At 40.2% G+C, this 21,319-nt stretch overlaps 2 protein-coding genes and 1 long non-coding RNA gene across 21 annotated transcripts in view; 2 read left to right on the top strand and 1 right to left on the bottom strand.

Annotated features, from left to right (window-relative positions):
- The window catches only part of XPO1 (exportin 1), a 40,409-nt gene extending 34,098 nt beyond the window's left edge, over positions 1-6,311 (top strand). For all 8 annotated transcript variants that reach the window (XM_052784041.1, XM_052784038.1, XM_052784039.1 and 5 more), the window contains 7 exons: positions 874-980; positions 1,398-1,592; positions 2,548-2,716; positions 3,915-4,049; positions 4,169-4,328; positions 4,407-4,503; positions 5,256-6,311. In XM_052784041.1, coding sequence (XP_052640001.1) covers positions 874-980; positions 1,398-1,592; positions 2,548-2,716; positions 3,915-4,049; positions 4,169-4,328; positions 4,407-4,503; positions 5,256-5,402 — 1,010 coding nt within the window. In that variant the 3' untranslated portion in view covers positions 5,403-6,311. The remainder of the gene's footprint in view (positions 1-873; positions 981-1,397; positions 1,593-2,547; positions 2,717-3,914; positions 4,050-4,168; positions 4,329-4,406; positions 4,504-5,255) is intronic.
- A 3,673-nt stretch (positions 6,312-9,984) lies between these two features.
- Positions 9,985-16,299, bottom strand: LOC128140394 (uncharacterized). Its single transcript, XR_008234717.1, has 3 exons — positions 15,787-16,299; positions 12,786-12,868; positions 9,985-11,121 (listed from the first exon to the last, which is right to left on the bottom strand). It is a non-coding gene; the product is annotated as an uncharacterized LOC128140394 (long non-coding RNA).
- USP34 (ubiquitin specific peptidase 34) overlaps positions 14,905-21,319 on the top strand; it is a 139,722-nt gene continuing 133,307 nt past the window's right edge. For all 12 annotated transcript variants that reach the window (XM_052784027.1, XM_052784025.1, XM_052784033.1 and 9 more), the window contains exon 1: positions 14,905-15,603. In XM_052784027.1, the coding sequence (XP_052639987.1) occupies positions 15,561-15,603 (43 nt within the window). In that variant the 5' untranslated portion in view covers positions 14,905-15,560. The remainder of the gene's footprint in view (positions 15,604-21,319) is intronic.

Here is a 21,319-nt window from a genome sequence, read left to right as displayed (position 1 = left end):
CAATGATACTTGGAAATGGGAGTGTTAAATAAAACTTGGTAACCGAGCAGCTGGTTTACCTTGAAGTAGCTTCTCAGAATTCAGAATAAAACTGCCTGAGGAAATCAATAGCTTTTGATTCTGCAGCTCTAATGGCCAGAATTTGTCTTTGTCAGAAACAGTGAAGTTTAAGAAGCAGTTGCCAGGACTATAGACCTGGTGTGCTACTTGCTCCGCAACTACTGTGGTTGCAGTTGCCTCAGAGTTTGTTTTTACAACTGGCTCTATCTTGCTAGAGATGGTTCTGATGCCAGCACGAGTGATCTTACCTTTCTTTTCCTGGCTACACTCTTCAGGCTTTCCTGTGCATGTGCTGTAATGGTTGTATAACTATGCAGTTAATTAGATCAGGTTTTGCTGATGAGTCTACATTGATTTGGGGGTAAGAAACTGAACTAAGGATAAGGCTTCTTAAGGAGAAGGGTGGATTTTACACACAAAGACAAGTGAAGGATTATTTCTCTTGGATGAAATTGGGAACTTTCTTGTTCTCCCCTCTGTCACTTAATGAGAACCAGATGTAAGCTCAGTCCATGTAGTTAAGTGGGTATGTGTGATTTCCCTTACTTGAAAAGTAAGTTGCGGCTTTGTCTTTGAACTCTAAGTAGGGTGCTGTCAGTAGTAGTTCAGTAATGCTATATGGCAACTTGGACCTATGGAGCTAGAATGAGGAGGTAGTTTTTTTTTTTAATTTGCACAATATGCATAAGAAGTCTTTTAATAGACTTTGTAGTTTGGATATAAAAATCAAGCATTCTCTGTTTTGTAATATCAATTTAAGTTAATCTTTTTGTTACATCTTACCTGATTAACTGAAGCTTGAAAACTTTTCAGGTGAAATGGTAACAAAGCAGCCCTTGATTAGAAGTATGAGGACTGTAAAAAGGGAAACTTTAAAACTAATTTCTGGCTGGGTGAGCAGGTCCAATGATCCTCAGATGGTAAGTAGATTGATTTTATAGAAATAACTCATAAGACAGAATTAGGAAGAACTCTGGTTTTTGTTCTGTTGTTGACTGAACCAGTTGGTCACAGGAGCTTGCTTCAGGAGGTTTGTAAAATATAAAGGAGAAAGTACGATCATATAGAGATAAGCCTGAGCTACATTTGAAATACTTCAGGTAATTTTAGCTGAGAGTAGTCTTAAAGGGGAATCAAGGAGGTTTAAGAGAACTCTATTCGAAGCCCTGCTGTGGATGGTCCAGAGAGTGGGGAGTCTGTGGAAGTGTAATATATTTCACCTTCCTTGGGGGAAAAGTATCGCCTGTAACTAAACAACAAACTTTGCTATAAACTGTATGCTAGAGACTTTGTTCAATAACTGCATTGTTATAACTGTGGCTTACTCTTTCAATTAGGTAGCTGAAAACTTCGTTCCTCCCTTGTTGGACGCGGTTCTCATTGACTACCAGAGAAATGTTCCAGCTGCTAGAGAACCCGAAGTACTTAGTACTATGGCTATCATTGTAAACAAGCTGGGTGGACACATTACTGCTGAAATACCTCAGATATTTGATGCTGTTTTTGAGTGCACATTAAATATGATCAACAAGGTATTTATATCTAATCTCCCTAGTGACTGAAGAAAAAAAAAAAAGAGGTTTTATAAGAGTACTAGTCTTGGCTGTTGGTAAATCTCTAAGTGAAAGATAACCTTTTCTTGCAATGAAGGAAGGCAGTATGTAGTGAATGTAGAGTTCTTACACAGCTTTCATCTAAAGGAAATTAAGTGGGGGTTCATGCCTTCTTTCTGTGAATATCATTTCCATATGTGGTGTCTTGTGGATCATCTCCCTGTTTTTTTGTAGTCACAAAGTACATTTGTGGCACTTGAAGAAACTTCTGCTCAAACATACTTGTTTTGAAGTCTGGCTGTTTAGTTGGCTGTCTTAATCTCATTGCCTTAAATTTCTCTGTTTAGCTCTTGATTTAAGTCATTAGTAATTTTTCTGTTCTAGGGACTTGGAATGTCGTACTTCTGGAAGCAGCAGTGTATTTCAGTCAAATGTCAGTGTAGGACTAACTGCTGAAATTCATAAATATTTAAAATGTATGACTAAGTACTGATCAGTCATTTTGAATATTTCCTCATTAATGCAATTCTTATGCTATAGTGTGCAGTATGTATTTGCATAATATTTGAGCACTACCAGCTGAATTAGTGCTACTTTGCAGTAGGGTGTAACCAGAAATTGTACCCTTGCAGCAACATAGGTGCTTAACCAGTGTTCAGACTATCTGTCTATCTGTGGACTGAGCAGTGATTAAGGTTGTGTACTGACAAAATGTGGCTCAGCCTGTCAATGTTGTGTAACTCTAGAAGATGGTCTTATCAAGCTTTGGTGGGGAAAGTTCACTGAGAAACGTAACCTTTGCTTTGCATTTAAGGTTATTTTAAACCTGAGGTCTAAATGCTGATCCATGTCAGCTGTTGACTCGCTCTACTTAACAGAAGATCTTATGATGGACCTTTAGGAAACTTGACTTTTTCTCCTCCTCTGCTTCTAGGACTTTGAAGAATATCCTGAACATAGAACAAACTTCTTCTTGCTACTCCAGGCTGTAAATTCTCATTGCTTCCCAGCATTCCTGGCCATTCCACCTGCACAGTTCAAACTTGTTCTGGATTCTATTATTTGGGCTTTCAAACATACAATGAGAAATGTTGCAGATACAGGTAAATGGAATTGTTTAATATGCAGACTTAGTTTGCAGTATCAGATATTTTTTAGTAGATTGTTGTTTTCTTGCATCTTGTTCTTTAGTCAAACTTAATATTCCAGTAACATGATTCTGTACTGCATTTGCACAAGAATAATCTTCTGTGTCAGCTTCAAGTTGTCAGCCAGGTATATATTAATGGGTTGAAACACTTGGATGCTGTTTTATTCCCACAGCTGTTAGATGGCACTGCTACAGTTTCTGCTTGCTTGTTTCCATGTGAGTGTTAAAGCTTTTCTGAAATGGCTGAACTGATGTAACAGCTCACTGCTGCTAAAACTGGTGTTACAGGTCTCCTTTTGTTGTGCTGCCTGCAGTGTTTGACTTGGTACCTTAGTAAGACAGTTGCTGAGTAACTCCTGAAAAGTTCAGCAGAAAAGTGTATGATTTGGGGCTGAACTCCTCACAGTCTGGGAGTCCAGCCCATGACATCAGGAGAGGAAATCACCTTAGATTGTTAAGAAGGCAGATCATGCTTCCTTTGGACAACAGCCAGCTGCTCAAACTTAGGATGAAATTTCATTGAGCGGCACAGTGTATCACCTCATTTAACAAACTTGAGTAATTAAAAAGCCCTCCAGAATGAGGGTTATCAAGGATACAAGGAGGGGCTATGTAAAAGTCTTCAATTCCAAAAATGTTGTTTTTTAATATCTTGGGCTTAGTGCACTGTCCCAGCTACTGGATAAAGAGATTGTTGTGAAGCCACTTAGTTTTTAGCCAGTTGTCTTGTATCAGTGTTTGGAAGGGATGGGGATAAAAGATAACTCTTAGTTGCATTTCACCTAGTAAGGTAACTATGTTTTCATGTAATTCTAAAAATGAAAACATCTTCCTCTCAAATTAGCAAATACTTATTTTGGTAGAGGGTTTCTGTCACTTTTGCTAGTACCAATAAAATGATGTGATTGCATTATTAGACGACAGAAGCATAAAGAACCAAATAAAACCGGCATGCCATGTAAATGTGGCTATAGCCCTCTAGTGGCTGCTTGAGGAAATGCCTGAGAAAATGATTGCACAGGTAATACTACTTTTTGGTGCCTATCAGAATTCCTTCGGATATTTGTATCATTTTGGAAAAGGCAAAAATACGCACAGAGGTTTAAATACTGTTCGGTTGGTAACTTAGTTTTTTAATGCATATTTTCCAGGACTTCAGATACTTTATACTCTACTACAGAATGTTGCACAAGAAGAGACTGCTGCCCAGAGTTTCTATCAGACATATTTCTGTGATATCCTTCAGCACATTTTCTCAGTGGTAACAGACACTTCTCACACTGCTGGTAAGAATGCATATGTTTGAGCTGGCTGATGAAAACAATCTGTCTGAACATCAAAATACATACTGTTATGCATCCTGTTCTGAATAATAACTGGATATGTATAACTTTGATCTGTTCAGGTTTGACAATGCATGCGTCAATCCTTGCATACATGTTCAACTTAGTAGAAGAGGGAAAAATAAGTACTCCATTAAACCCTGGAAATCCAGTGAACAACCAAATGTTTATTCAGGAGTATGTTGCTAATCTTCTCAAATCTGCGTTTCCTCACCTGCAAGAGTAAGTGTGCTGTGATTCTTTAAAACTTTTAAGTAGGTTCTTATTTCTTGAAATACTAACTGATGTGTTTACTGCTAGTGCCCAGGTTAAGCTGTTTGTAACGGGACTCTTCAGTTTAAACCAGGATATTCCTGCCTTCAAGGAACACCTAAGGGATTTCCTGGTCCAAATCAAGGTATGTTTGGCGTGCTTTTTTCAAGAAATGAAAAATGATTATTCAGCAGGATGATATTGTTGGAAAGTACTTGCACAATGTTCATTCAGTGTTTGTTTAGGAGATACAAGTTATTTTGCAGCTGTTTCAAATGTAGTGAGAACTCTGCCAAATAGCTTGCATGACTCTGAATGGTGTATCATATAATCTATTTCAGTGTGATTTTAATTTTATAAATTGGGCTTAAATGTCATCACTTGTACTTTACGCTGTGCATACAATTCATATGTCTAAGATGGCTGTGAAACTTAGCCTAATGGGAAATAAAGCACGTTGACTTTTAATCAGATCTTGTTTCAATTCTGCTTGGGATTGGGACTGGGACATGTTTTGAAACTTGCTAGAGTAATGCTATGGTTTTATTTTTCTAAAGATGCTAGAATTCAGGAAGATTGTAGGAAAGTGTTTGTTAATTTGTTTTGAGACTGCAGTTGTCAGGTACTTCAAAATTGTAATGGTACTGCTTTAATGATGATACACTCCAAACGCTGGGTTACTATAGCATCCTGTTCTATTACACATAGTGAAAATGTTAAAATATTTTGCATTCCTTTATATTAATTCTGACCTTAGGAGCAGAAGGCAAAATAAGCAAATAGTCTGGCAGTGAATGTGAAGGGAGGATGTTTCCTATATTATTCTGGATTTTGGAAGCTTATTACTCTGCCTAAAGCATTTGACAATGAACTAATGATTTTATGTGAATTATACAGGAATTTGCAGGTGAAGACACATCAGACTTATTCTTGGAGGAAAGAGAAACAGCCCTTCGGCAGGCTCAAGAGGAGAAGCATAAACTTCAGATGTCTGTACCTGGCATCCTTAATCCACATGAAATTCCTGAGGAGATGTGCGATTAAAAAAAAAAAATAAATAAAACAAGTTTTGCCGTTTTCTTTCTGTACAGCTACTTTGTTGTGATAGAAGAAAACAGCGCTTGGATATTTGTTGACCAAAATGATGCCAATTTGTAAATTAAAAGTCACCTAGTGGCCCTTTTTCTTATGTGTTTTTTGTATAAGAAATTTTCTGTGAAATATCCTTCCGTTGTTTAAGCTTTTGTTTGGTCATCTTTATTTAGATTTGCATGAAGTTGAAAATTAAGGCATTTTCAAAGTAATTACTTCATGCCCATTTTGTGGCTAAGGGGAAAATAGGCAAAACATAACTTGTAAAAGACTATATTGCAAAATAATACAATTTCCTGTAAGAGTATCAATTTTTAATTCGGGATCATTTTCTTTCTAGTCTGTCCTGCAGTCTAGGAGAAAAGGTAATGAGTAAACCAGACTGAATTAATTGTTAAGCAGAGGATTATAGTGCTGCATTTGTTTTGATCAGTTAGCAGCTTTTTGGACTGAGTGGTAAGGCTAGGCTACATGTATTTGCAAGTTGTATGGCAAGTTTGCAGCAAGATCATGTGCATATCATCCCATTGTAAAGCAACTTCTAAAGAGTATGGGAACACAGTACAGTTAGTTATTTTTACACAGTTCTTTTGTTTTTGTGTGTGTGCTGTCGCTTTGTCGACAACAGCTTTTTGTTTTCCTCAATGAGGAGTGTTGCTCATTTGTGAGCCTTCATTAACTCGAAGTGAAATGGTTAAAATATTTATCCTGTTAGAATAGGCTGCATCTTTTTAACAACTCATAAAATAAAAAAAAAAAAAACTCTGGCTTTTGAGATGACTTATACTAATTTACATTGTTTACCATGCTGTAGTGCTTAAAGAACACTACTTAAAGCAAAATAAACTTGGTTTACATTTATTTTTCTTTCTTCGGCTTATTCTTTTATTGGATGAAAATGCTGTGATCGTATTTAAGATTTGTGTCCTGAAGGTGTAGGAGTTCCTTGAGGTCTAGATAACTGTTCCTTCTGCCTTGCCTCATCTCAAGGACTTTGGCTGTGCTTGAAGTTAACGTGAACTAAGTTGGGTTCCATTTGGAAGTACAGTAGCTGTTCTGACTTACCTCCATGAATAAATACTCCATACTAGGTTACTATAAAATGCCAGCAGTGAGGTACTCTTGCGCTCTCTCTCTCTATATGGACTTTCTGCAGTTTATTTCAAAGAGGTATTGCACTGTATCTTGACTAAACAATTGATACTAGTACATGTTATTAACACATGTAGACAAGATCTAGTTATTTTTCTACCTAAAGTTTTGTAGTTAAATGATTTTCACAGATCTATGAAGTATGGATACGAAAAGCAGTATGAACACTAAGATTGTGTACAGTCTCGGCTCCCCATTTTTGTAATGTCTTGTCTCTGTTTTCTAACAGTTGATGTTAAGCTCTCCCAAAGTTTTTCCCTTTATTTGGTCTCTAATCTTAAGATTGTTACTATGACGCAAAGTATAGCCATTCATGCAGAGCTGTAAAACAAGGTTAGACAGTTGTGGAGGTGTGTTATGTAAGTTTGGATACTGTAGTTAACTTTGTGCTGTATATTCCTTTTGAAGTAGAAGTGCATGAGTTAGCAGTGTTCATGTAGAATTTAGCTGTGACCAGAATGTTTCCAGTCTTCAGTATTGGCCCCTTTCTGTTTGTGAACATCTCTCCATTTGTTTTAATTAGCTGGCCCTAAAAAAGCACAGCTGCTCCTGTGTGAGGATCATTTGGCGATAATAAATGTTGTTGTGAGCTGGCAGTTGCTAGTCTTTGGAGAGGAGGTTCCTCAAACCCTTTATGGCTAGGACTTAGAATACAGCCTACCAAAATTGCTCATTATTTTGATAGTTACAGAACCTCATTTCTTTTTCTCCTTAAAGCTCATGATTTAAGCTTTTTCCTGTCTTCCTGTCCTGTTCATCTATAGCTCTCTGTTCTGCTCCGTGAAGGCAGTATCATCTTTAATAGGCAGTTTAAAGTAAAATATTCAAAGTACTGTTGAAGGACTTAGCTGGAATGGACATTAAATGGCTTGTGACCAGGCTGAGTCTTGCAGCGTTATAGAGCTACAGATTATCAAAAGCTGTGCAGAGAAGTAAGAAAATCTTATTAAAATGGAAATAAATACCACCAATAGCATGATGTCAGAGTGATCATATCCCATGAGTCACAGAACTAAATACTGAATTGGTTCTGACATGCAGTGGCATTAACAATGTATTGAAACTAGTTTTGAACAAAAAATGCATATATGCTTTTATGCATGTCACTTCTTTCCATATTTAAGATTCACGTTAGTCTGAGGCTCGTGGTCTGGTTGTTTATTGAAGAATTACATCTGACCTAAACTCAAATAACAAATCTGAAATGTATTTCTAAAGTTGATTCAGAAAAGAGTTGTTTTGTTACGTTGATACCTTTTGGATTATCTAGTAAAAAAATTTTAATCTTAGTCTTTGCTTCCCTTTTAGATCTAAAAACTTAACTGTGGTTTTGACTTATCTTAAGAATCGGTGCCTTTCACTGATCTCTGCAGATGCTATAAAAATGCAGCTTATGCAGAGTTCTGGATACCATTAAAGATTTTACTTGTGTGTGTGCATATTTCTAGTGTAGTTATCCTGAGTGTGGAAAAAATAATTACAATGTTACATCTAAGAAAGTTCTGGTTCTAATGCACACTCTGTAAATTAAAATATATGGATAAAAAGCATGAACCATCATATAAACATCTACATAACTTGTAATTATATGTAAGCCAATGTTTTGTGCATATTTCTATACAAGTATTTCAAAAAACCCCAATTCTGTGTACTCCAAGTACATTCATAAATACAAATATTACAGGGTGTTTTCTGTGTTTACGTGAACTGATTGCCTGTTAGCTGATGAAGACACCCCCAAGTACTTGTTTCAGGCTACCATGACATGTTTGCTACTGTAACTGAAGCAGATTATTTTCCAAAGCATTTTAGGTTAGTTTGTTTTGTTTGGTTCTTTTTAACTAGAATAATTTGGTGTGTGTTAATCTGATTGGTTAAGTAAACTATTTTCCAATAAAGCTAATATTTATGCAAAAAAGTTTTAGAAATGCTCATCTCTCAAGGAAGGTTTAAGAGTTAGTTCTAATAGTTTTTAGCACTGGAAAGGCAGTAAGACCTCAGAATACCTCAGCTGTGGGTTTCTCAATAGAAAAAAAAGATTAGGAAAAGATGCTGAAAATAATGCATTAAAATGCAGAGAGGCTGACTGAAGTGAGGAACTTGCATTAGTGCTGTATTGTGACCAGGGGCAGTCTGTCCCATAGCCCACTTATTGTTGTATAAATGATGATTACTGATCCAAGACTTCTGGAGTACTGTTTGTATTTGCTGGAAGATATGTCTAGACTTTTTCCCTGCTTACTAGGTTTGTCTCCAGATGTTACGGAGCAAAATTGGAATGTTAGAGATAGTTTGGGGTTGGTTTTTTGTTGGTGGGGTTTTTTTGTTTGTTTGTTTGTTTGTTTGTTTTAAAACCACTTTGGTACCAAAAAAAAAAGAGTACAAACATACCTCTCCCTTCATCTGCCCTTCATGAATGCACATCTGCACTTGATGTCTTGAGATTGAATTTATTTTTAGACTTTCAAATTTAGGAGATCATTGCTTCATTGTCCAATGCTGATTATGGCCAGCAGCTTTACCTTGGGAAAAGGCTTAGCCATTCCAGTTGAGGGCTTCATTTTTCAGGTAAGACTTCACATACAATGGACCTTAATTACTTAAAGCACATGAAATCACCTATTCGTACGTACATACCAGCCCTGTGTGCTGCTGTTGGTCTTTGTACATGTGTTTCTCACTACCTGTGACTGCATGTTCGTGCTGTAAGTGGGTACAAGAAAATAGAGTGCTAAGAAAAGACGGGGTTGAGGAGGACTGTTTTGGAAGTTAAGAGTATGGATGAGAATGACAGAAGTCAAAGATGAAAATGAGACACTTCCACTTTTATTTACCTCTTGTAAATTAAAAGTGAAATGGCACTTTTTCCTAGGCTATACATTGGGTAATCTCTTCCAAGTTCTCCATAAAAACATGTCAAGGGGCCTGTTATTTTTTTTGTTGTGAACACCTTTTAACTCTTTTTAAAGCGTTTACTGCTAGTTTTTTCTGAGTCTTGAAAAGTCTGTAGTCTTTCATGGATTCTGTAATTTCAGCAAAGACTATCAGGAAGAATTGGCCGGTTTAGGTTGGAGGATGGGGGGAGGAGTTAAAATTGTTTTCTCTTTTGTGACTACATAACAAGGTTAAGTGTGTATGTGTGCTGTATGTGTGCCGCAAAGAACTGACTGCAGCCCACTTGTTACCACTGCTCGTTATTTTAACATGTCTATTGATAACCAGGCAGTAATGACCAGAATTCTCTTGTGGCATCTCTTTAGTGTTAGATTGCAGTCATAAAAGTTCTCTAAAGGAACATTGTGAACACATGTTTTACCAGTAAAAAGTCCAAAAGAGGTCCAAATGTTTTAAAAAAAAAAAAAAAAAAAAAAAGCCAGCCAGCTGTCTGTGCTCTCTCTCTTTGATTAGTCAGATGGTTCAGTTGCTGATGGCGCTGTTGCTCATGCTCAAGGATGTAGCTGTTGCCTTGCTTTCCAATCAAAGGCATGAGATGACCAGTCATCTGACAATACTTTGTAGACTGAAACAACCAAAATGAAGATTGAAACACACAGTGAGGGATATTATCCCAAAATAAGGTTGAGATTGGAGGCATAATCCTCAGGCTCTCTCATCTAGAAAAAGGAGTGGTTAGACTAGTAGCACTGAATCTCAAGTTAGTACAGTCCAATCTCCACCAGACCTTTATGGGTACAGAAGTACGCAAACAAAAAACTTCAACTGAATTACTAACCAAGATTACAACTTGAGAAATGGGCTCTAAGATAAAGTCTGAAACCACTCTAAAGTAGAGCTTGCCCTGTTTACCTGGCTGTACAGTGTGATTCTTACCACACCTAATAGCTGGTAATAATGTTTATTAGAATGCAGACTATTTTCCTACTAAAATGCTCAACAGCCAGTTAGGCAGCTGATTTTGGAGCAAACTGTTTTAACGTAGCTTGGTGGTGTAGTGAGCATTATCTATTCTTACATGACATGTTTTTGGCCTAATAGACAGGGCTATGAATTGTTTTGAGTGTGTTCTCTAACATTGGGGGTGAGTTAAGCTAACTGAATTTGTCTTCACAGGGTGCTGTGATATCAAAGCCTAGTAAGACATGAACCTTGTTAAAACATCTGAAATGCTAATAGAGCAATGAAAGTCAAGTGCTGAAACATAAGTGTGTAAATTTAAACTGATTTACAGTTGCACTTCAGCCAAGTTTCATAGGTAACTTTACAGGTAGAGACTTACTTCCTTTAGTGAAATTAAGGATTTCTTAGGCAATGGATCCCAACCATTTCCAGCATCATTCCAGACTAGAGGTCACAGATATAACTGGACTGGCTGGAATTCACCTTTTTGACACTATCCTCTGTAGAGCAGAAATTATTCACTTGCTTTCCAGCTGCCACAGCTCCCATTTCCTCTTAGCATCTGCTGAAATCACTGGTAGTTTACCTTTCAGTGTAAATCTTGGCGGCAGAGGAGTAAATGTGCAATCCATTCAGCTATTGTTGCTACAGGAATGGGAACCTACAGCAGAGCAATAGAAAGATCAAACAGAAGATAATTCAGTCATACCACATCAGACAAAGCTCTGGTTAAAGTAGTCAACATGACTAATGTAAAAAAAAAGTTTCAGTTAAGTCTCTCACATTCCGCAATTACTATTCTGAAGTCAAGTGACCAATTATGTAAGTTCATATAGAAAATGAAGGCTTAAAAATACAAAGTATGAGGCAGGCTAGGAGAGGCTGAAGTGTCCCAAAGAAGGAATGGGGGCAATGACCAGTCTTACTACCTCAACTGCTAATCTACCTCAGGGTGGTTGGTTTTGGTTTTTTTTCTTGGTTTTGGTTTTGTTTTGTTGTTTTTTCTTTTGGTGAATGGTTAACTCCATCTTTACCTTAAAGTAAAACAGGACTACAGTATTAGTGCAATGTTGGGACACAGCGGGACATTAACTTTGGAAAGTATGTATGTTCTCAAACTCCTAATCCAGTCCTAAGTTTGGATTTAGAATTTTAGTTTTGCTCAGGTCTTGCATTTATCTAAGTTATTCCTCTAGAAGAACTGTTCTGGCAGTTTACCAGAGCAAATATTTCCAGATTAGAAGAATTGCAGTCAAGGGAAGGGAAGTGGGCCTCCTGGGGATCAAACAACCTTGCAAGGATGGCATGTGAGAAGAGAAGAATAAAGGTCAAGAGGAAAAAAAACAATGCATAGAAGAGCAGGAGGCTGATGATCACTGTAACCAGGCCAGTTATAGCTTTTGTTGTCTTCTGCTTGGAAGCTAACGTTTAATTTAAAAAAAGGCAATTTCATCTCTATTAAAAAAAAAAAAAGTAAGATTCTTGTGTGCAATAGAAAGAATTTGGTTGGCAGTATTCCAGTCTGCACAAAAGTAGGAGTGACTCGAGGTCACCCATACTCTTCTGTTGTATTCATTGAACTTGGCATGTGACACCATGCTTCAAAAGGCCCCTTCCTTGTGCTGACTCTGGTGTTTATGTGGCGCTGCAATCAGATCAAAGAGCTGATTTGTCAGAAAAACAATCTTCCAAGATGTTTTGGCAGTTAATTTTGGTTCTGTTATAAAATTTACTGGAAGGTCGGTATAAGGAAGGAAGAGGAGAAAGAAAAGTGCAAATTCAAATCAGATTGTGCAGATCATAGAACTATGCTTTCCATCAAAAAAATTGGTCTTTTTCTAGATGGAGATAACTCACTTGTATCATATAGCCACTGATCAATTCCATGCTAGCGGGAATACCTGTGCAATATGATGCTAGTTAAGGAAGTGAATAAGTATGACTTCTTGGAGGTACGGGGTTTATATTCTTTTGGTACAACAAAATTAAGATGCTTTCTAAGCTTCTCTTTGTACAACTCTGGCTTCCAACTTCACTAACTTCAATTTTGATAATGGTAAGAAGTAAAGGGTATGCCAGCAAATGAAGACTGATACAATTCAGAAAATGGCATATGGCATATTGCAAAGACAACTCATGAAAGCTGTGAAAATGACATATAAAAGAAAGATAACTGAAATAATCTCAGACACATAGAAGGTAAGACAGCACAACATCAAGTGAAACATAACATCATGTATATACACAACATAAAAGCCTCTGGTCCACCTTTGGCAGATTGCAAGCTTTGAAAGCAGTGCTGTAGGAAAGAAAGGTGGTTGGTACCTTAATTCAGGCATGAGCAGAATGTGATAACTGTAATACTCTGGACTGCTGTTATTCTTCCATTATACAAGTTTTCAGGCTATCTGGAAGAGATCATGCAACCAAAAAAGGCCTTACAGGGTCTAGTACATCTGCATCATTTTAATAACTAAACCACCATACCAGTGTGGAGGTTTAGTTACTAAACTAGTTAGTTTAATAACTAGTTAGTGGTGGTTAGATTTCTGTCTATCAGTAGAAAACACACTGTTTAGAAAAGATTGTCAGGAGTTAAAACATCTTTAAGTTACATATCACAAGAAAGATTAAAAAGTTTCAGGGAAGTCTCAGTTTATTTACTTGCAGTCTTTCTGTCTCTTGTACTGGTTTTTCTCAGGAATCCTGTTTGAAAGATTTTTTTTTAATTCACATGTTAATCCAAGTGACATATTGCACAACAAGGAATCTGTGTCTCATGGAGACTCTTCAAGATGTTAATGTTCTATATTGGTTTAATTTAGTAAATGGAAATTTCAGCAGGGAATATTTAAGAATAGCTATTCTTGTTGATAACCCTAACTTGGAAAGTATTTAACAAACAAGTAGTGACAAGAAACCTGGGTGAAAGATCATTCTAGTATTTTCCTGACTTCCACAGTAGTTGTTGTAGCTGAGAAGTCTGTTGTTCAAAGTAGCTTGTCTCTTATTTTTCAACAGCAGTGGAGTTGTCTTAGCTGGACAACCTGATGCCTTGAGGATTGTTACGAAGACAGCATTCTGTGCACTTGAGTGGGAGGTTACATATACAACCACTAGTGGTGTTATCAGCCTGTATAAATATGCACATGGAATTAAAAAAACAGAACTGCATTTCCACAATGACATTGGACTTGTATATTTCTTCCATTTAAGTCAGCCACTGAGGAAGTCAAAACAGCTCTCCATTTTTTTTCCTAATTTGGCAATTTTGATTTATTTTACTTTCTACTAAACTATATTGCATCTGCATTGCGGCTACTAATAGATTTCTTTAATCCTATGTACAAGGCAGTAAACTAGAAGTATTTGGAATAATACACTAACTCACCACTGGGTGGTACTACAGAAATAAAAACCCACAGTACTAGAGCAGTGGCTACTTTGGGGAGTGAAAGCAGCCAAGACCTATCATGTGATCCATGTTCCAATTACATGTACCTGGGCGAGGAAGCATGCGAGTGTGCAAGGTTAACAGAGAGCAGAAAAAGGTTTTTCTTGTATGGAAAACTGTTTGGCTAAAAAGTTGTCTTCCACGGGTCTGAGACCTTGTTCAAAACGTGCCCAAGACACGAGTTAACTGAAGTGGTAGTTGTAATCAGCATAAATTATGTAACGTTAAGTGAAATGCTTCCGTTTATTTTTTAAGAGGCTCTCCTTCCATGACAATGCGGTACTTCCAGCTATTCACAGAGGCTGTACTTGCCATTAGACGATTACGATGCAGAATAAATTACTGTCCAAGGGGGAAAAAAAAATAAAGAAGGGTCGAAAACTATATCAGGTAAAAACCATCTACTTATTTGCGTAAAACGCCACCGTAGTATTTTAAACACTTGATTTTCGGGAGGAAGTGCCCCCACATGCCCGCCCTTGAGTCAGCTCCAGCTCTCCTCGGCCGGGGCTGGGCGGGAAGGAGATGGCCGACGACTCTTCCGTCCCGCGCCCCGCCAGCGGAAAACGCCAGTAACTACCGAAAGACCTGAAAACCCGCCGAGAACGAGGAAGCTTCCTTGCTACGCGGCGAGCCCCTAAGGCGCCTGCTGGAGCTCGGCGCCGTGTGCTAAGCGCTCCCTTCAGGTCGGAGGTCCCAAAGGGCCTCCGCGCCAGCCCGCCGTGCCCCAGGAAGACGTCTCCAGCTCGGCCAACGTCTAGAAAAATCAAGAGAAGGGAGTAGCCGGGCAGCGCTCACGACCCGCTGCCCGCTCAGCGGAGACCCGGCCGAGTCTGCCGCGGGAGCCATCCTCCTGCAGCCCGGGAAGAGGCGAGAGCGGCGGGAAAGCGAGGCGCGGCGGCAGCTCGGCTCCAGGGCGCCCGAGGGGGCGGGCGGGGGGAGTCCTCCGGCGGCGGCCGTTCACTTTAAGCAGGAGAGGCCGCTCCTCTGTCCCTGTCACAGCAGCGTGTGCGCGTTATTGGAGGAGATTCCCCCCTCGCGGGAGGCGGGAAGAGGGCAGGGAAACGCGCTTCCCGCCCTACCCCGGGCGCGCGCGGAGCTGCAACCGCCGCCGCCGCCATTTTACCGTCCCGGCCCCGGCTGCCGGCCCGCCCCCTTCCTCCTCCTCCCTGCTCGGCAGCCCGCCGCTCGGCCCGGGGTGGGAAGGCGGGGCGAAAGGAAAGGGAGGAGGGACTCGGCCACCTTCGCCTCCTGCCTGGTCGGAAACTGCCGAGCTGAGCCCGAGCGCCCTGTCCCCCCTCGCTCCTGTCCCCTCCTCCTCCTTCCCCCTCAGCAAAATGGCGGCGCGTGGAGTCACTGGGAGCCAGTGAGTGACTCGGCTTCTCCTCCCCACCGCCGCCGCTACCGCCGCCGCCACAGCCTCATTTGCATTGATCAGCCGCCCCATCCCCCCCCCTCCCCCGGATCCCAGACCGGCCCCTGCCTCTCCCCCTCCCCTTCTCTTCCCATTCCTTCCCGCCCCCTCCTTCCCCTCCCCCCCGACTGACCCCCGCCCCGGCCCCCATCAATCATCAATCAGCAGCACCGAGTGGATCAATCAATGGTCGGGAGGAGGCGGCGGCGGCGGCTGCTGCTGTTAATGAACAATGTGTGAGAGCTGCGCCGAGCTGCTGGAGGTGTTAAATGAGAGTAAGTGCGGCCACCTTCCCCCGCTACCCTCCCCCCAACACTCCTCGCCCCGGGCCGGGACCCCACGTACCCTCCTCTACACGGGCTGGGTTATAACCCCGCTTCATCTCCTTCTTTACCCCCCCCCACCCCTTGCCTTTCCCTGTTCGCCGCCTGGCTTGGGCCTTCTGGGCGCGGGGTTACCTCTCTCTCTGCGGGGTGGCCGTAGAGGGAGAGCCTGCCCTGCTTTGCGGCTTCCTTCCCCCTTTCCTCCTCTCCGTACCGCGGCCGGGTGACTTGCGGCCTGGGGAGGGTGGGCCGAGGGGCTGTCCCCGCCGGGCCTTTCGCAGAGGGCCCCCCCCCCTTTCCCGCCTGCCCCCCGGGTGTCTGCGTGTGGGGCCGGGCGGGGACGTGACCCTGCCGTTGGCGTGAGGAGCCCGCTCCTCGCTTTGCATCCCCGGGAAGCCGCAGCGGGGCCTAGCTGGCTCCTCGCTCGGCTGAGGAGGTGCCTGGGAGCTGCTCCGGTGGCTGCTGAGCAGCTGGAGGCCGGGCCTGGGCTGGGTTCCTTTTAAGCAGCAGACAAGGCGGCTCTGAGTGATCCTGCCTCCCCCCTCCCCCTCGCCTGTCCGCGGTGTGGTGTGGAGGTGGGGGGGAAGGGACGCGGTGGGGGTGGTTGTCGGGGTACCGATTTTTCCGAAGTGACTGTTTGGCTGTGAGGGAACCGGCGCCTAAAGGAGCCTGGCTTGGCTTTGCGAGGGCCGGGCTGGCGGGGGTGGGGGGTGGGGGCGGGTGCGGGGGGGAAGGAGCTCCTGGGTGTTTCGCTTCGGGGGTGGTCTCTTGCTTCCTTCCGAAGTTTCCTCTTTACAGGTGTTACCTAAACAGCCGGCAGGGTCGGAGGGTTAATACAACAGGTATTCCCCCCGGTACTGCTGAAACCGGTCTTCATTTTGGACACGAAATCCCTTTTGCCCCTATGCAGTAGGCCTCGCGTATCCCTTGGAACCTGCTCTCAGTTCTCCGTGGCAGGCAAGGTACCTTCCCAGCTTCTCAGAGGCTTGTATCTGTGCACTGCTTCATGAACAAAGACTAAAAAAACATGATTTGTAGAGATGCTGAGGAATTTAACGAACTTATCAGTTGAAGTTTGTGATTAGCGGGAAGTTTAGCTATCTCAAATCTTAAACATTTTTTCTGGTTGCACGCTGCAGTCTGCTTAGAGGCAAATCGTGTTCCAGTACAGTGAAGCACAGAATGCTGCCTAGGACAGGATTTGGGTAGAGTTTTCTTTTTCTTAACTCTTGTGAGGCCCAATTGCATGTGGTGGTTGCTTTTTCTGAAGATATATGAGTGGATACTATGGTAGTTGAATGTTGGCCTCTTCCTTGTCTGGGAAATATGATACTCAGTGATGGCAAGCATTTTATTTGAAAAGTAAAAATGTACGTGTAAAACTAACTTTCAAGAGAGTCCAGACACTAGAATAAATCAGATTAAAAGGTTAACATCAGAGAACTGTTGGGTTGTTAAAATTGTTTGCCAAGTTTGACTAAGCTTGTATTTCTGATATCTTGTTTTGAACAATTGTTGTGATGTTTACTTAATTTAGCACGCATATCTTATCTTTCTCAACTGGAGAGGTGGGGAATATGTTGGTAGCATAGACTAGAATGCTTATTTAAACAGTAGGTTCAAAATAAGACTAAACTATCAGTGGTACACTCATGACAGCTGTTTGTTGGGAGAAATAACTTTGCTTGGTTTTGATGGATTGATAAATAATCATTGTTTAAACTTGATCAAGATTGGTATGATCAAAGAGATAAAAGTTGTAATGTTAAATTTGATATTTCAAGAAATCTCTGAAATTTCAGTATGAATTTATTTTTAGAACCATTTTAAGGTAATTGGGGTTTAGGCAGCTAGATATTCCCTTATAGATAAAGCTATATCTTAAATTGCTTGAACAATTTTTTCTTGCATATATAACTAGGGTATGGATACCTTAATGGTTCTGTATAATTTAAGATATGAACCTGCTACTTATGAAAAGGAAATTTGGCTCTTTAAGTCAAATTTATTAGGGAAATTATGTACTACTATTGCTATATAGTTAATTTCCAAAAATGCTGGTCAGATAGCATTAGGTTTGGCCTTCCATTCAGAGAGGCGAGCACACTTTAAAAAAACATAACTATTTTGTGTTTGGATACAAAGGCATATATGATGGTGCATTGTGTGTGCCACCTGCCTTCTCACTGTATGAGAATGAGTTGTAAGGGAGGTATGCTTTCTTTTACAACTTTAAGTTGCATTCTTTGCATTTCTTAAGTCATAATTAAAGGTAATGTACAAAAATAACGTCAAGACTTGGTTTTTAAAGCACTGCAGCAAAAATGAAAAGTGGTAGTAAAGAATGAGGTCATGCCCAAAATGTGTGAGCCAGAGACTGCCAGCAGTTTCCTTTTCTGCCCGCTGAGCATTTGGGATCGCCTCTTCACTGAAACTACTGAAACAGTGTTTTGAAAGAGGTCCAGGAAACATAATCTAGTTTGTTTTAGAAATTTCTTGCTAAACTAAACATTTTTACACGGAACACATACTGCCCTTTGTCTTCATTTACCCTAATGTTTACAAATAATTATTTGGTATCAATTGTATGACTGGTCACTTACAAAGTGAATTGACTAACAACTCAATGTATTGTTTTGAAAAGAACATGTGGGAAGCTCCGGTTTTCTTTAGAGGTTACCAATTTATGGATGACAGAAGGATGGAGTTTAACAATTCTGCAAACAACCAGGCATATTTTTATTATAAGCATATTAGTCCCGCTGTAAACTGCTACAATATTACTCCGCACCCCATAACAATGTGTGGAGCTGCAGCTTTTGTCTAGCAGTGACCTTTGTGTAGGCCTAGCGTTATGTCTTGCTAGAGCTCATTACAAGACTCCAGGTCCTTTGGCCTGATTTTCTAACAGGTGGTCAATGGGCCTGCTGATGTGTTAATCGTAAGGGCTGTCTGAGATCTTGTGGAACTGGAAACCTGCTTGAAAAACTTATTTTTTGGTTAAAGGTCCATATATATGCATATATATATTTAACACAAAGCTTCATTGCTATGCTTAAGCATGAGATGCAGGCAATGGTTTATAGATAGAAGCAGCAATGTTGTTTTATTTCTTTTTTTCCGTCTTGCAGCATCTTTATTTTCAGCATTCAATCTAAGTATAAAGCCCAGTAAGTTCCCTGATCTTGAAGTTATTTCCTGAGAAGTAGTAGTAGTTTCAAGTTATGATTTGCTCCAAGAACTCAGTAAAACAGAGATTCCTCTATGAAATGCCCAGGCTTTAAAGCAGTTTTTGCATTCCAAGACAATCTGTTGTTCACTTAGAGTAAACAGTGTAATTTCTCATTGAGTGCTCTAGGTATGTTAGCATTGCTTATGTTTTCCCAGGCAGGGGTTTAATAGGAGTAAAGTCTATAAAAAGTCTGGTCTGATTTCTGAATTAATCTTCCACAACATAAACATTTTTAGTAGCCTTAAATAGAAGGGGGCGGGGGAAGACACAATTGTTTACTTTTTAAGATAAGGGCACTTATTTACAAGAGACTTAAGAACAGATTCTCATGGCATTCATTATAGGGGCTCACTTAAATGTACACATTTTTTACAGGAAAAATGTGTGGAGGACATTATATGCTTTTATGTTAATTTACAGCATTCTGTATCCCAAAATGAACCCTGGTATCGACACACTGTACATTCCTTGGTTTCTTTGGATGCCAGTTCTTGTCAGTCTGGGAGGGATTATATTGAGTTTCATTTATTCTTTAGCAATATTTACATTGCTGTGCTGTCCAGAGGCCCTGATCAGGATAGTTCTGTTTTGCTAGGCACTGCACAGATATCCAGATAGTCTTAACCCTAAAATAAGCTAGAAAATACAGAAATGTAACATTAAACATGGATTTTTCTGTCTCAAGTCCTTTGCACCACAGTTTTGCGGGTCACTGTCACACCTGAAGCCATGGTAATAGTTTGAGCTACCTATAGAACCATGCTATCACTGGACACTTGCACAGGTTTTACTTGACAGTATAGAGTATGTGATCCTCCGTGATAAGTGTTTGTTGAGAGTAAGATTGTCGTTGTGTGCCTGTTCTTAGCTTAAAGTGGAAATCTACTTCTCAGACTGGTCTGGAGTCAGCTGTGCTTGTAGTCCTGGCTGTGGTAAGTCCCAGAGAGCCTGACTGGGCTTGGTTGCCTAAGAGGCTTCCCTTTGGGACTGCAACTGGTGTTGATGTATGTTGAGTTAAAACTCCGTAGATGATTTTGGTGTAGGTTTGTTTTGTTCTTGTTGTTTGGTTTGTTTTTTATAAAAGTAAGAAAAAAAATTTACAACATGAAAAAATAGGTTTTATTATACAGCGGCAGTTGTGGTTTTAGCTAACTTTGGTAGGCCTAGGTTATTCCCAGTTCTTGGTTTCTGGGAACTAAGTTTTTTTTCCTCCCAGCATTCTGCTTCACTTTCTTCAGTGATTGCCTGTTTAGTACAATTTTTTTTTTTCCTAGCGGCTCTGAAACCTTATAAAATCAGTTCACATTGATGAATAGAGGCTTCTAGGTATTATTCTATTACACAAGCTTGCAGGCCATTTTTCTCGTTGTGTTTTCTCTTAAAAATATATAAAAAAAAACCAAATCAAAACAAACCCCATACAGTTTACTCAAGCACAGGAGATGGATGTAGACTAATATTGTAGTTTTCTGTCCCGTTATCATTGTCAGTTGGCCTGCAGAACTGCTCCCAATATCGTCAGGTCCATAAAACACTTGAGATACTGGAGTGTTTTACTGTTTGTATAGCTTCAGGATAGCCCTGAATTTGGATGCTGAAGATGCTTAACCTGACTTCTTGTCACATAATTCTGGCATTTAGGAAGTACAAAGGGTAGACTTAGAGGTTGAGTGAGGCTATGTTTACCTTGAGGTAGGTAAGAAATTGGAGTATTCCAAAACACTGCAGCATTCAGTTTGTTCTTTGGGATCTGGAAAGGACAAATAATTTATGCTGTGAATATTCATGTATTATTTTAGATATAGAGTATATGTTATAGTAAGATTATTACAAATATTGCATAATTAACATCACTCAGTCTACAAGAGCTGCTGTCACTTGTTCAGTCATTGCCTCTAAGCTTCAGTGTTGATTATTTGACTACTCCTAGTGTTTTGTGCAGATCCAGTGTTTCATTTGTCTGTTTGATGATTCCTCTTGTGCAAAACTGTAAAACAGTTGTCTCTGTTGCATGGCTTTTTTTTTTTTTTTTGGCCTTTTATTAAAGATTCATGTTTTCTTTCCACTTACATGATACTTCCGTGTTGAGAACCTCTGCAGAGACTCTATGGAGGAGTTATTGGGGTAACTGCCCAACTTTATGACCCTAATCTAAATCTTTACTGTCTCCTGTTGAAGAAACGAAGCTCAGTTGTTTATAAAACTTAAATTCAGTAATTGTTTCATGTTTATTTTTGTCTTTGATCCTTTTTAAGGGGATGAGCAGCCAGACTTAAAGGAAAATGAAAATAACTTTTCCTTTATAGCAGTATTGCCAAATTGCAATTATCATGGACTGTGGTGAAGTGCTACTCCAAATGAATCAGAGTAACCAGAGGGGGGGGGGGGGAAATTGGAGGAACTTGTATCCTGTCTAACTGTGAGCTTTCTGAAGTA

The sequence above is a fragment of the Harpia harpyja genome, chromosome 4, assembly GCF_026419915.1.
Source record: "Harpia harpyja isolate bHarHar1 chromosome 4, bHarHar1 primary haplotype, whole genome shotgun sequence".
Classification (NCBI taxonomy): domain Eukaryota; kingdom Metazoa; phylum Chordata; class Aves; order Accipitriformes; family Accipitridae; genus Harpia; species Harpia harpyja.
The sequence above is the reverse complement of the archived record's forward strand: the minus strand, read 5'-3'. Positions and strand labels throughout refer to the sequence as shown.